Below are 14,279 nucleotides of genomic sequence, written 5' to 3' on the forward strand. Positions count from 1 at the left end.
GATGCTGCATGCTAGATATGAGCTGTATATACCTTGTATAGTACATGTACCAATATATTGAACCTGTCTTGACCAGTGTGTCAACTCCTTGAATCAGTTAAACGTGTAGATTATCGTTGTGTATGCTTTTTAAGATGTTGAAGCTTATGGATCGCACTTGATCGATGACCAGTGACCGTTGATCAATTCGGGTTCAAACGTATTGACCATCCTGCTCTGCCGTTGATGGCATTGAATAAACTGCCATAGGAGACAACTAACAAAGTATTCGATATCTCTTTCAATTTGCATCTGCATCATAATCCTGGCAGCCAGAGTAAATGTTATACAGTCCAGAGAAAAAGAAGATAAATGGAGAAAAAAGAGAACCGCCACAGATTGAAGACATCTATCGCCAACGCCATACCAAGATACTCGATAACATACCAACCCCTTCCATGGCCAATGAACCTTCAGATAAGCTACAGAATAGTCATAAGAGAAATTTCAATCGATCCAGCTAGATCGTCAGAAGATAGCGCGGGATCACTTCTTCTTGCTCTTGGACTTGGATGCAGTAGTTGATGACACACTGGCTGCTCGTGACGTGGAGGTGGAATTGGCTTTGCTGCCACCTTTGACAGCCTTGACCTGTTTGTTCTGTGCAAAAGTCAAGTCAGTTAATGAATCCAAGACTGCGCCAATCAGGAGGGACAACTCACCACTGCGCCGTTCTTGGTCTTCTTCTTGGCTGGCGCACCAACGTCTTCAATCTCTTCCTCCTCTTCCTCACGGTCACGTCCACGACCCTTGCCGGCCTCACCGTTTGTTCCCACTTCGAATTCTTTGGCGACAGTGTTCAAAAGGGTGGTGCACCGACGGCCAATTTCAACTGGTGTTCGGCTGAGGAAGAACCAATCGAAACGGAAAAGAGGGGACTCCCGGATCTCGTCCCGGATCTTCTCATAAAGATCATCGCCATCAACCCCGTACTTGTCCAACATCACAAGCAAAAATCGGTCCTCTTCTTCGGTATAGACCTTTTTGTTTGTCGTTGACACCGTGTAGTTAATCTTGAGTTGTTGAAGAGGAACACGGTACATCTCCATCTTCTTGCGGAGCATTTTGCGTTGATGGTTCATCTTCCGCAGCTTTTCTTCACCCTGTTCAATGACACGCAGGTACTTGGGATAATCCTGGATCTCAGTGTACCGCTTCCAGAAGACTTTGGCATACTCCTCGACTTCATCGGGCTCTTTACTGTCCACCTCGGTGGCGATTCCCTTATAATCGGTACGTCCGAATTTAGCGGATCCGTTTATGAATTGTTGGAAATCACGGCGATTCCATGTCGAGAAGCCCTCCTCGGACATCCGAGCCTTTTCTGCTTGCTCTTCTTCCGTCAATGGCACCGCATTGTCAATCTCTTGCTGCTCGAGATCGCGCTCAGCCTCACGCTCACTGAGCTCCTCATCGGGACCCTCGGGAAGCTGTGCCTTATATCCAATCTCTTTGTGGAAATAAGCAGTTTCTTTCTCCTGCAATTCCTGAAGACCGGGTGGGAAGAATTGCCAATCGTGGATGGTAATCTGCTTAGGCGCGCGAGGGACCTTTGGCTTCGGTTCAGCTGTCCTGCCGCCGGTAGCCAGGGCTTGACGATAGTATTTATCGATGGAGTAGAACTGCTCCTTCCGTTCACGCTTCGCGGGGTTAATCCAGTTGATGCCAATGTCCTTCTTACGCTCTGTGAAGTCTTTACCGTTCCATTCGTAGGCGCTTTCAGAACTGAACTTCTGCAAGTCATCAATGCCCAGTTTTTCATACTTCTTGTTCAGCTCTGCCGTCCGCTCTTCACCTTTGCGCAAGATGGCATCGATATCATCATCCGAAAGCTGCTTATCGTTGGATAATGTGCTGGTGGCCCCTTTTGTGTTGAAGACGTTGGCAGCTCCATGCTGGATCATGCCAAGCAATTCATCCTTTGAAGCAGCGTTCTTCACCTGTTGTTGTGCACGGCCTTGCTGGATAACAAGTTGATCTAAGCGCAGCTTCTGTGCCGCACGTTCCAGAACCTTTTCTTCAATGGCGTCTTCTGTGATGAATCGGAAAACCACCACTTGCTTGGTCTGACCAATACGATGGGCACGGTCCATGGCCTGTAGATCAGCCTGAGGGTTCCAATCACTGTCATACAGGACGACAATATCCGCAGTAGTCAAGTTGATACCGAGTCCTCCTGCTCTCGTGGTAAGGAGGAAAATGAACTTCTCAGAGCCCGGTTTGTTGTAATCGTCAATCGCGGCGATCCGGTCCTCATGAGCCGTCGTACCGTCTATCCGGCAATACTTATAGTCTCTGAAAACACAGTAGTCTTCAAGAATATCCAGCACTCGACTCATCTGGGAGAAAATGAGCACGCGACTTCCCTGCCTTTGCATACGCGCAAGCAGTTTGTCAAGAATGACCATTTTGCCAGAGTTGAATACGAGATGCTCATCGGTAGTATACGGAGGACCCGGTTCGGCACCTTCAAAGAGATACGGATGATTGCAGCACTTGCGCAGTTGCATGACAATATTCAACAGACGTGTCTTTGACTCGCGTTTTCCGGCAGCGCCATTGACTGCGTCGATGTCTTTCTCGAGAATCTTCTGATACCATTTGATCTGCATTTCGGACATAGGGACGTAGAGGTTGACCTCCTTCTTGGGAAGCAGGCTTTTTTCGACATCACTCTTCACACGGCGGAGTAGGAAAGGTCGCAGCACGCGATGAAGCTGCTGAACAACGGTATCTTGGTCACCGTCTTGACCGGAAAACCATTGGTCAAAAGCTTCCGAGTCACCAAAGACATCAGGCAGGAGGAAATTAAGAAGAGCCCAAAGTTCGTGGAGGTTGTTCTGCAGAGGAGTGCCTGTAATTAACAGCCGGTTACGAGAGTTGAAGACGCGAATGATCTGAGCAAGTGAGGACTCCTCGTTCTTGATCCGATGCGCCTCGTCAATAATGATGTATTCCCAGGCGAATTTCTTGAGGTGCGCCTTTTCCCGAAGAACCATCTCGTAGCTGGTAATGCAAACGTCAAAATCTTCGTCTAGGAGTCGCTCATTGATGAGCTTGTGGCGCTCTTCTTTGTCACCCTGGAGCACGAGGACGTTGACTTCAGGGGTCCACTTGTGAAATTCACGCTTCCAATTATCGAGGGTGGATTTGGGGACAGCGACAAGATGAGGCCCAGTAATGTCGCAAACATGTCGCAAGTATCCGAGGAAAGAGATGGTTTGAAGAGTCTTGCCCAAACCCATCTCGTCAGCCAGAATACCGGAGATACCGTTCTCATGCAGAGAAACCAGCCAGTTCAACCCTGCAACCTGATAGTCGCGCATTTCACCATGAATGAAAGGGGGCGACTCTCGGAACACAGTCACTGTTTCAGCGCCAGATTTTTCATCTTTCAGAAGTTCCGCATCTTCCTCTTGTTCTGTCCGGCGACGTCTGTCGCTGCCTGCCCCTCCTGTACGCGACGACCCCTTCTTCTTGGCCTTGGTCTCTTCTTCGGCGTTCTGTCGGTCAATCTCCGCCATAATCTCCTTGATCCTGGGATTAGGGTTGGTCTCGATGAAGTGGCGGAAGAGATCGGTCAATCCGAGAAGATAACGGAATCTGCGAATGGAATCATCTTCCTAGATAATTGGTTATTGTGAGTGCCTATACCGGCGTAGCAAGATCTTGGAAGAAAACCTACCTTCGACTCGTCCAGGCGTCCATGCTTCTTGCCGAACATGTTCTTTCGCATTTGGAATGCCTCAGATCTTCTTCTTCGTCCATCAATGGGAGCTGCATCGCCTGCAACACTGCTTGCTGTTGTGTTCGGATTTGTTTCTGAGTCCTGATTCCCAGCTGTCAATAAAGGATTGCTTCACATGCAGATCAACCGAGACGCAATTACCGTGTAGTCTGGAGTATCCTGGTAGCCCTAGAGCAACGAAGTATCAGCATTACGCGCTGCAGTAATGCTGGACATGCAAGAAGCAAGAAAGCACAGAATTTCCACATACCGTCATCTCTGCGTCGGCATTGTCTACTGGGACAGACGTGACAGGGTCTTCATTTCCGTCTGTCATTGGAGTATCTGCCTGAGATGGCGTGTCTGAGTCGGGAACTTGCGAGGGAGCCATTCTCGTTCGCCGCGCACTGAGCGCAATTACTTCCAACGAAGTAGAGCACGACTCGAGGGTGCTTCGAGTTGATCGCGACAGGTGAAAGGCGATTTGATAAATAACTCACGACCTGCAGCTTTGATAATGGTTCGATGGTGGATCGCCGCGACTCGAACCGGATAGACAGAACAGGAAGTGAACAATGAAGGAAGATGATTGAAGGACAAGAAGAAGCTCACCTGTCGCGCTGGGATGGCAAATGGACTTTCATCGTCGGAGCGCGGCGAGAACACGCGCTGATTGGCTGAGAAACGCGAACCCTCTGCTGATTCATTTCTGAGTCATACTGGCGCGGAAGAGATGTTTCCCCGCGGTGGGTCACGTTACCGGGACAAAGCAAAGACAGAAAGAAAGAAAGAAAGATCACCTGCACAAGAGCATCATCACAGTCCATCATCACCTGCTGGTGCCCGCAGTTCTACACTCCCTCCCCTTTGCTTCTTTCTTTGCTTTGTCTCAATTTCTGCTTCTCAGTTATTGGCTTCAGTGTCAACCCCTTTAAAGTCTACCTTACAGCTATTATACTGGAATTTGATTGGATCTCGTCTACGGAGCACGGTTCACCTCACCCCTCCAAGTGGCCCTGAAAGTACACTTTGCTTCCAGACATCTAGTAGGCTGCACCGACTGCAGTTATACTCACCATGGACTCCATGAGATCACTGAACACCTCTTTACCGAGCTCGACACCCCGACCGCAGCCTCCCGAACAACTCCTACAATCATTCAAAGCTGCTGCCCTGTCTGTCACCAACCTCTACAAGAATGCTGTCTTAGAACAAGCACAGGCGAGACAAGCAGGCTACCAGGAAGCAATTGAAGATCTTCTTCACTTTTTGGACAAGGAGAATTTGGGTCTCGGCGATGGTGAAGGATGGAGGGTTCGACAATGGGCTACGGAGAGGAGTGACGGTTTGGGCACACCTAGCGACGACGATGAGCGTGGCGACTCCGATAAGACTAGAAGCACTCCTCATGTGCCCGTTCGTAAAGAACAGACCGAATCGGAAGCTCCTCGACAAACATCGAAGTTGACCTCGCCTCAGCGGGACGTGCCCGCTGCTCCAGAGCCGCAACAGCAGGCCCCGGTGCCTTCGAACCCAATAGTCAGCGACTCCAACACTCTCGAAAAACCCACCGTCTTCACCTTCACCGCAGGACCTTCTTTCCCTCAGTATCAGGAACCCGATGTTGATATGCAAGCCTCGGATAATTCTTCTGCATCGTCTCAGGACTCAGCACCCGTCAGTGTGTCTGTCCTACCTCGGAACTCTCGTCAGCAAAACCGCCAGAACAACCTGTCACGATCGAATCTTCGAACTTCCCCACGCGACCCATCCGTTGGGTTAGGTTCAAAGAGGAAACTCCCGTTTCCCGATTTTTTTGACTTATCGGAATTGGGCAGTAAGGATATATTTGGAGGCGGCAAACGCGGCCGCTTCACCTAGGGGATATATTGCCGACGATGGGACGAATTCAATATTCTTATGGTCACGCAGCGGTTGTTTGACACTTTGGATCTTCGGTGCATTTGTGGGAGTACTACCTGTGATTTTTTTTTTCTTATTGCTCTATGCATTTCTTCTATTTCTCCTTCTCTTAAACATCATCCTATCTCATCCTGTCTACCTCCCATTACTTCTTTCTTATTTTTCTTTGTTATATGGATTTCAACTATAGAGGATATCAGATATGGCGATACCCAGAGGCAGCTATTGTGACACCTGAATCGTATATATATGGGCTTCATTAATCTACAGACATATACATCTTATTACCTTTTTTTTTGTTCAGTTATTGAAACATATGGTACATTATCGACATCAAGATCTTGCAGATTTTCACAACAACGCTTCGGATAGCTCAGTTCAGCGCCCTCCATATTCCCATGCCCACCAATGTTGCGGAGATGCTCGCAATGCCCAATTTTCGAGATCCCATCTTGTATTTCGTCGCGCTCCGCATGATAGTCAGCTCCTGCTTCCGTAGGTTGTTCATTCCAGTATAGTAGCTGTATACTCCAAGACCAATAAAGGCGGCAGAACCTAGCAGATAGCAAGTGAGCGGTAGGCCATCAACAGAGTAATATCCATCTGAACTTCAGAGAGAAATCACTAACCTGTGATCCTGCAAGCCAGGCAGTCATCATACTGATCCTCTGCCAGAACACGTTTTGCATCTTTGGACTGGACTTCCCAAGAACTTTGGTTATCTGAGGGAGCCATAGCTGATTGTAATCTTATTGCTCGGTATGGAGCAATTGTAGGACCGAATCGAAACCAGTTCAGATCCACTGAGCCAATTTCTCTTGAGTAATCAACAGATGAGAACTTCGAGTTCCTCGAATAACTTCATCCGCGCAAACACATGATCGAATTAAGCATCTAGGCGGCAATCAGTGGCAGAAATAACGGGGACTTTCTGAATGTCGTCAACTCGCGATGGTACCTGATCTCCGCTGTTGCTCCCCCCACCCATTGAGACAAGCGACATATTGGCAGGATGACCGGGGAGATTGACGCGCTCTATATCTATGATGAGCACAAGTAAGACGAGTCTAGTCTTCAAAGAAACCCGTTCTAGGAGTTTGCGAATACTGACTGTTCGAGCTCTCTAGTAGCCCTCTCGTCGAGCATGTATATCGCTCCCGTCCACCCTCGGCGGCAGCTGTTCTGCCCCTCTACCTCGCCCACCCAGCCCCACGCCCGTCGGTTCTCTATATCCCGAACACCACTCCGCCAGTGACGGTATTCTCCATAGTGCAGTCAAATCTGTTATTTCTAGCGCTTTCCGAGGTTGACACGGAGCCACTGCTTGTGCTGGAATTCCTGCACCGGCTCGTTGATATCCTTGAGGACTTTGTCGGGGCGCCGTTGATCTCATCCAAGATACAGGCAAACTACGATGTAGTTGCACAGTTGCTCCATGAAATGTGCGATGCGGGCATCGTATGCAACACAGAGCCAAATGCGCTGCAGGAAGTTGTCGAGATGCCGGGTTGGATGGGGAAGTTGCTTGGAGGTGTTGGACTGCCAGGGTAGGTTTTCATTTCCGTTTTCTGATGGTATTTTGAGATCTAGATAAATGTTGGGGACTTGGTGCTGATCAGATCATGCGGGACAGATCGTCTACACCCATCTTAGGACCACCGAATCCCCTAAAGCAATCGCTCTCGGCTGCGAATGTTGCCCAGGGTCCTGCAATTCCATGGCGGAAAGCCGGTGTACGACACACTTCGAACGAGCTATACGTCGATATAATTGAATCCCTCTCAGTAATTATTGCTCCATCTGGAAGATTACTATCGGCTTTGGTATCAGGAACTATCGCGTTTACAGCGAAGATATCCGGTGTGCCCGATCTGATCCTCAACTTGACCACACCTGGCGGCCCACAAGCCATTGGACGGAAACTAGATCTACCCGTGTTTCACCCCTGTGTCCGTTTAGCTAGATGGAGGGAGCGACCTGGGGAACTCAGCTTTGTGCCTCCCGACGGGCGGTTCATTCTTGCCGGATATGAGGTAGATCTTCTTTCAGTCGATCCCAGTCTCGATGAGCCGCCTACACATATGGAGAAGGTGTTTTTGCCCGCCTTTGTCGACATGCGGAAATCACTCGGACCGACTGGATCTGACTTCGAAGTCCGTCTTACTCTCAACACCAGCTTTCCTGGATATTCATCAACCAGCCGTCCCGGGATGGGACGGGGCGGATCCGGCACATCTACACCATCATTCCTTGGAGGAAGCGGGAGCCCCTCATCGCCCGTCCTAGACGAGGTTGTGGTGACGATACCAATTCCCAAGTCAGTCCGGAGCATCACCGACATGCAGGCAAGTCGCGGCGAGGCCATGTTCACACCAGGTAGCGATACCCTTGAATGGCGCGTGCCGACGAAAGAGGCCGGAACCGTCTCGGGCACGGCGACTCTCCGCTGCACCGTTCTCGGACACCAAACCGCGGAGGATGATTACGACGACGACGCTGAAGGCGCCGACGCCGACGCCGACGCGAATCTCTTGCGGGGCTACTACGACGCCGATGCAGCCACATCCTACCAGACCGCGGACGCGGAGACCGGCGCAGTGGGTACGCGGAAACGCAAGACCAAGAAAAAGAAGAAGACAACAAAGACCAAGAAATCATCCAAATCCGCCACCACCAACCCGCTCGTTGCCTCAGACATGGACAGTCTGCCCCAGTCCTCCTCCCCCGATCCATCGAAGCCGCAAAGTCCAGCACCACAACCACCGTCAGCATCGTCACCTGCCCCTCCTGCGCCCTCACCTTCCTCGATCTTCTACACGCCGCCCCGTAAAACCAAAGCCCAGATCAACGCCAGTCTGATGCCCAATTCCGCCTCCGTGTCATTCTCCGTCCGAGGTTGGCTTCCTTCGGGGGTCAAGGTCGACAGTCTGAATGTCGACCCGCGGCGCAGTCGCGGCCTCGGCGAAGGAGTCAAACCATATAAAGGTGTTAAATACCTGTGTATTAGCAAGAAGGGTGTTGAAACAAGATGTTGACCACCCCCATTTGTCGAGTTACGAGGACATAAATCTAAGACGTCCTGCAACGAGTCATGATATATCACCGTGTTTATAAAATATAACTTCATGACAAACCAAACCAAACCAAACCAAATTTAGTCATTGAAGCTATAACTATACAATAGCACCGTCCCAACCAAATTTAAACGATAAGATAACAACACATGAATGAATGTAAGAACAACAGTTTCCGACTAGACCATGAAACCCTTATTTTTAGAGTTTCGAGGCCCGTCGTTCATAAACCTGCATTATGATGTAGGCCACTGTAAACAAACAACGTGAGTAAATAAATCACCATCAAGTCGACGTATATATCGAATTTCGATTGCAATAGATGGGAAGGGTATCACCGAGCAATGGGGTATCCAAAATCAGAGAAAGAAAATAAAAATAATAAAAAAAAAAAACAAAATACAAAAGGAACGGTGAGAGCATATAAGAAGGGAAATGCGGAGCACGACTAATCAGGTAGACTTGGCGGTCACGTCTCACATCTGACGCGCAGAGGTGAAGTTCATTCTTCTTTCTTCTCAGTCTGCCGAACGCAAAAGAGTGAGAAGTTGAGAATAGCGATACTTGACAGGCACAAGACATGCAAAGGGGCAGGAAAAGCGTAATGGGCTCGAAGATGGGGAGTAAAAAAAAAAGAAAGAAAGCGAGTTCACTCACCTACTGCGACAACCGCGGCCCTACCAGCGCCGGCCTTTGCGGTGCCTCCGCCAAGCGTCAGGAACATGCGCAGCCAGCCGAAGCGGATCTTATCGCCGTTGCGGTCGAAGTCGGGGGCCAGGGTGCTGGTGGCCTTTAACTTGCTGAGTTTGCCGGCGTACGGCGGGTACCGGATTGCAAGGATGGCTTCGAGCCAGCTGGGGCTGGTGGTGATGGGGCGACGGTGGACGAAGGCGTCGAAGCTGGCTCTGCCTCTGTAGGCGCCGTAGCCGCTCTCGCCGACGCCGCCGAAGGCGAGCGTGGGGATGTGTAGGGCGGCGTCGTTGACAGCCGCGCCGCCGGAGCGGGTCAAAGCGAGGACTGTTTTGAGGGTGAGATGCATCAGTTGCTGGGGATCAAGACATAATGACGGGGCAGGTGGTCGGACTTACTCTTTTCGGTATCGGCCTTGTTGCCGAAGGGATAGACACCCAGTGGCGTGCTCTGGATGCCGTTGGCGATGTTGACAGCCTCGTCGAGGTTGTCGACGGGGAGAATGGGGATCAACGGGCCAAAGCTCTCCTGGATGATGAGCGAGTCGTCGGGCGAGTCGACTTGCACAAGGGTCGGCTCGATGAAGAGGTCCTTTTCGTCCATGGTTCCTCCCATGAGGATCTTGCCCTTGGAATTGTCGATCATGGTCTTGAGTTTCTGGAAGGCGCCCTCGTTGATAATCCGTGAGTAATCCGGCGATGCCTTGGCTCCCTGGGGGTAGAACTCCTTGTAGGCCTTTTTGAATTCCTCGATGACGGCAGGGAGGATGGCCCTGTCGACCAACAGGTAGTTCTGGGACGTGCAGATCTGGCCGGCGTTCAGGTGTTTACCCCATAGCATGCGACGGGCGACGAGGCGCGGATTGGCCGTCTTGGTGATGATTGCTGGGTTGATGCCACCCAGTTCCAGCACGACGGGCGTCAGGTTGGGAGCGGCTGCCTTGGCGATGATACGACCGACGGTGGCGCCTCCCGTGAAGAAGATCTTATCCCACTTTCCCGCCAACAAAGCCTGGACCTCCGGCACGCCTCCCTGGATGACCGTGTAGCAGGAGGGATCGAGGGACGCCTCCACGATTTGCTGAATGACGACGGCACATTTGGGAGCATTCTCGCTGGGTTTGATCACAACGGTATTACCAGCGGCAATAGCGCCGATGACAGGTCCGAGAGTCAACTGGAAGGGAAAGTTGAATGCACTGTATTCACACCAAAAGAATTAGTGGGTATGACCTTTCAGCAAGACAGCCCGAAGCGACCAGCTTCACCTACCCGATGACCAGGACGCATCCCAGGGGATCCTTGCGGATCTTGGGATTCATGAGCTTGAACGACAGATCGATATCCTCGGCCTTCTCTTCCTTCATCCACTTGTGCAGATTCCGGCTCACAAAGACAATGTCGTTCTGCACCCATCCACTCTCGGCGACCTCGGACTCGAAGCGCGGCCTCCCCAAGTCCTGTGCTAGGGCCTCGACGATTTTCTCCTCATTATCCTTGACACTAAGAGCCAAAGCAATTGAGTTAGCTAGGGCATTTCCGCGGAAGGGATGGGGAGCGAATCACTCACGCCCAGTAGAGCTTGCGGAGCTGTTTCAAGCGAAACTCGACATCGCGCGTCTTGTGTTCGAGAAAGGTCTTGCGGAGGGTTGACGCGCGCTCCTGGATAACCTCAATGGGAGTAAATTGAAGGTCTGGAATGTTCGATGCACCCATGGTGAAAAGGAAAGAAAAGGAGAACGAGAAAGAAAAAGAAAAAAGGGGGTCGGTGACGTTGTAACGGAGAATGGAATTCGCGGCCGACACCCGGGCGGAGAAGAGGCTATACAGCGACGGGAGATCACCACAATCAAATGACAATCAATGTGTGAATGAGAAGAGCTGCGCTGCTGGGGATTATTTAAATACAAAGTCAGGCAATTTAAAGGCCCGTACTATAGTCTATTTGCACTCGGGAAATTATTATCCAGATTCCCAGGAGCCTGCCTTGACGACGATTCTAAGTGGGCTCATTCATCTTCATGACGGACCCCCAGATCGTCACCTGTCAAAGCTTCAATTCATTTCCCCCCTCCTCATCCGTTCTGGACGCTGAACCGCGGCAACTTTTCAACTCCGTCCATGTTTTTTTTTCTTTTTTTCTGTTGCACTGACCTATCGGGCTAGAACGAATCAATTCCATTGAATGATTGAAAACATAAGCAGCAATCACGGAGAGAGACTACCATGGATGTACAAATGATGATGCGAGTGACAGTCATGGAGGCTGATTTGAAGGATTAAACAGTCCGCGGGAAAACCTCCATATTCCACAAGCCTGTCAACCGAATGATCGGCAGCCTCGCAAGCCTCCCTTAATCCGTCAAGTGTCAAGTCATTATTCGGAGCAATTATTGAGCCGTCTAAGGCCCTTTTTTTCCCCCTTCGACCACTGATAAATCGACTGGAGGAGCACAGATGCCAAGTGCGAGAGGAGAGACCCTTTTGAAGCGCTATATAGGGATTTGGTCACACATGGTACATTGATGACTACGACCTTTTTCGAGAAAGAAAAAAAAAATAAAAAATAAAACATACTGGAAGAAGCTTCAGGGACTTCAGAATTCAATGTGGTTCATGATGAAAAATTGATTGCAGATAATGACTCTTGATGCTAACTGTCCAGGTATCGGGCTCTTCCGATGAAAATGACTTGTCAAAACAATAAAAAAAAAAACTCCAAAGATCCCAATGCGTACAGTCTACTGTACAGAGCAAGACTCTGACGCGTCGGTCATGACGCAACAAAAAAAAAAGAAAAAAAAAATAAAGCGAAAAGGTATAAGGGCGTCAAAAAGGATCCCAACTTCCTCAGTGCTTGAACTGGTCCTCGGTCACACCCTTGCCCATGGCTGCTGTGCTGCTGACACCGCCAGTGACCATCTTCAGGAGGTTATCAACATAGTTGGCACCACTCCACTTCTGGTGAGTAACGACGTCTACGCCTTGTTCCATCTCGGGCTCCTGCACCAGCTCGCCGTACGCGCGCATTCCGTGCTGCGAGTAGGCCTTGGCGAACTGGTGGGAGATGAGGGCGGTGGTGTGCAGACCGGCCAGGGTGATGAACTGCCAGGCATAGCCCAGAGCGCCGAGACGCTTGATGTAGGTCTCCTGCTCCTCACGGGGCATGGCCTTCTTCCAGTTGAAGGAAGGCGACAAGTTGTATGCGAGCCTATCGAGTTCGTGGTTAGTTTGAAGATCCCCGTTTCAAGCAATGGTGCTGAGACTTACTTCTGCTCGGGCCAGACGGCGTGCACACCGTCGGCGAACTCCTTGGCCTGGGCGTAGTCAGGGAGCTTGCTCTCCATCCAGATCAGATCGGCGAAAGGAGCATAGGCAACAGCACGGTTGATGGCGCACTGGGTGCCTCCCTGGTAGCGGTAGTAACCCTCACGGGTACGAGGAGCATCCCAATCCCAATGGATGTCAGTGCCGGTGATGCCCTTGGCGATCGCACGAGCCTCGCGGTTGCTCTTGCCCTTGGCGGCAGTCAGGTACTCCTTGATCAGAGCGTCCGTGTTGCCCTGAGAACCCTGCTTGATGGCGTCGACGACAGCCTCGTTGAACAGCTTCAGGCCAGCCTGAGCGGTCCACTGATCCTCAATAGCCTGGAGCTCGGCACCGCTCTTTCCGGCTTGCTCGGCGGCGACCATGAGGTCGGCCAGGGGCTGGAGGTTGGGGTTGGTCGAGCCGAGAATGAAGCCGTGATCACGGTGGTCGATGGTTGAGGTGATGAGGGTGGCGGCTTCGGAGTCGGTACGGGCAACGGCAAGGAGATCGGTTCCTGAAGTAATGAGTCAGACGATTGTTGCGAAGATATGACAGGTTTTGCAGGTGTGGTCACTCACCCATGATATCGGCCTGGGCACGGATGGCAACCAGACGGTTGATGTGCTCGCTGATAGGGACGAGGACCTTTCCAGCCATGTGGCCACACTTCTTGGTACCAGGGGCCTGGTCCTCAATGTGGATACCAGCAGCACCTCTCTCGATGAACAGCTTGGTCAGCTTCATGACAGCAGTGAGACCACCGTGACCGGTATCAGCATCGGCAATGATGGGACGCAGGTAATCGATGTTGGCGAGTTTCGAGCGCTGGTCCTTAGGAGTTGTGATGCGCTCCTCGCGCTGTTTCCGGTCATGGAACAGCTGAGCGAGGAAGAGCTGGTTGACCTTGTTGGGGACAGTGTTCTGGACCGTGGGTTAGCGGCTGACGACGAGAGGGCATGCCCGGCCAGAACTGCAATCGAGCTTACCATGGGGTAATCGGCAAGATCGGGGGAAGGCTCATCGGTAGACGAGGCTGTGGACGAGCTCTGCCAGCCGGAGACATAGACGGTGTCGAGGTACTTGGCCATCTGGGTGAGCATTGTGGGCTCGAGACAGCCATAGGTGTAGCTGGCGACTTTTTTCTGCGGGGGGGGAAGAGAGAGAGAGAGAAAGGTCAGCGCTTGAGAATTGATTGTCATCGGAGCCAAGAGTCGCATACCTCGAAGTTGCTTTCCAGGATGTTCCACAGCTTCTTGCTCTGGTCATTGGAAGGGTACTGGATCTTCAGGTTTCCACGCTTCGCGACGATCTGCTCCGCGGTGTAAGGACGCTTGGTGTATCTCCATCTCGAGTCCGTCCACCAAGCCTTGACGGCCTGGACGTCGTCCAGGTACTTTTGATCTTCGTCTTCGAGGTAACCCATTGTGAATAGATGTGAGGAGGGGAAAGGGAAGTTTGGTAGAGGAAAGTTTAAATTCTAAGGTAGTATACACTCGGAAGAGAAAAAGAACAACAGAA

At 51.1% G+C, this 14,279-nt stretch overlaps 5 protein-coding genes across 5 annotated transcripts, besides 3 other annotated features; 2 read left to right on the top strand and 3 right to left on the bottom strand.

Moving 5' to 3' along the window:
- Window positions 1–525: 525 nt before the first annotated feature.
- Window positions 526–4,157, bottom strand: ACLA_052440 (putative SNF2 family helicase/ATPase; the record flags this gene model as incomplete). Its single annotated transcript, XM_001272196.1, has 5 exons — window positions 526–639; window positions 702–3,662; window positions 3,725–3,868; window positions 3,929–3,955; window positions 4,038–4,157. The coding sequence occupies 5 exons, from the start codon at window positions 4,155–4,157 to the stop codon at window positions 526–528; spliced, it is 3,366 nt and encodes a 1,121-aa protein (XP_001272197.1).
- A 380-nt stretch (window positions 4,158–4,537) lies between these two features.
- Window positions 4,538–4,562: a microsatellite.
- Window positions 4,563–4,843: 281 nt separating this feature from the next.
- Window positions 4,844–5,647, top strand: ACLA_052450 (uncharacterized protein; the record flags this gene model as incomplete). The annotated part of the gene is made up of 1 exon (XM_001272197.1): window positions 4,844–5,647. One exon carries the CDS (start codon window positions 4,844–4,846, stop codon window positions 5,645–5,647), a length of 804 nt encoding a protein of 267 aa, XP_001272198.1.
- A 1,054-nt stretch (window positions 5,648–6,701) lies between these two features.
- Window positions 6,702–8,724, top strand: ACLA_052460 (putative AP-3 adaptor complex subunit mu; the record flags this gene model as incomplete). Its single annotated transcript, XM_001272198.1, has 3 exons — window positions 6,702–6,745; window positions 6,817–7,236; window positions 7,323–8,724. 3 exons carry the CDS (start codon window positions 6,702–6,704, stop codon window positions 8,722–8,724), a joined length of 1,866 nt encoding a protein of 621 aa, XP_001272199.1.
- Window positions 8,164–8,212: a microsatellite.
- Window positions 8,725–8,818: 94 nt separating the features above from the next.
- Window positions 8,819–8,842: a microsatellite.
- A 570-nt stretch (window positions 8,843–9,412) lies between these two features.
- Window positions 9,413–11,168, bottom strand: ACLA_052470 (hexadecenal dehydrogenase; the record flags this gene model as incomplete). The annotated part of the gene is made up of 4 exons (XM_001272199.1): window positions 9,413–9,780; window positions 9,852–10,651; window positions 10,725–10,955; window positions 11,023–11,168. 4 exons carry the CDS (start codon window positions 11,166–11,168, stop codon window positions 9,413–9,415), a joined length of 1,545 nt encoding a protein of 514 aa, XP_001272200.1.
- A 1,134-nt stretch (window positions 11,169–12,302) lies between these two features.
- Window positions 12,303–14,184, bottom strand: ACLA_052480 (isocitrate lyase 1; the record flags this gene model as incomplete). Its single annotated transcript, XM_001272200.1, has 5 exons — window positions 12,303–12,663; window positions 12,723–13,275; window positions 13,340–13,682; window positions 13,748–13,903; window positions 13,981–14,184. The coding sequence occupies 5 exons, from the start codon at window positions 14,182–14,184 to the stop codon at window positions 12,303–12,305; spliced, it is 1,617 nt and encodes a 538-aa protein (XP_001272201.1).
- Between the last annotated feature and the right edge of the window lie 95 nt (window positions 14,185–14,279).

This window comes from Aspergillus clavatus, genomic scaffold, assembly GCF_000002715.2.
Source record: "Aspergillus clavatus NRRL 1 1099423829800 genomic scaffold, whole genome shotgun sequence".
Classification (NCBI taxonomy): domain Eukaryota; kingdom Fungi; phylum Ascomycota; class Eurotiomycetes; order Eurotiales; family Aspergillaceae; genus Aspergillus; species Aspergillus clavatus.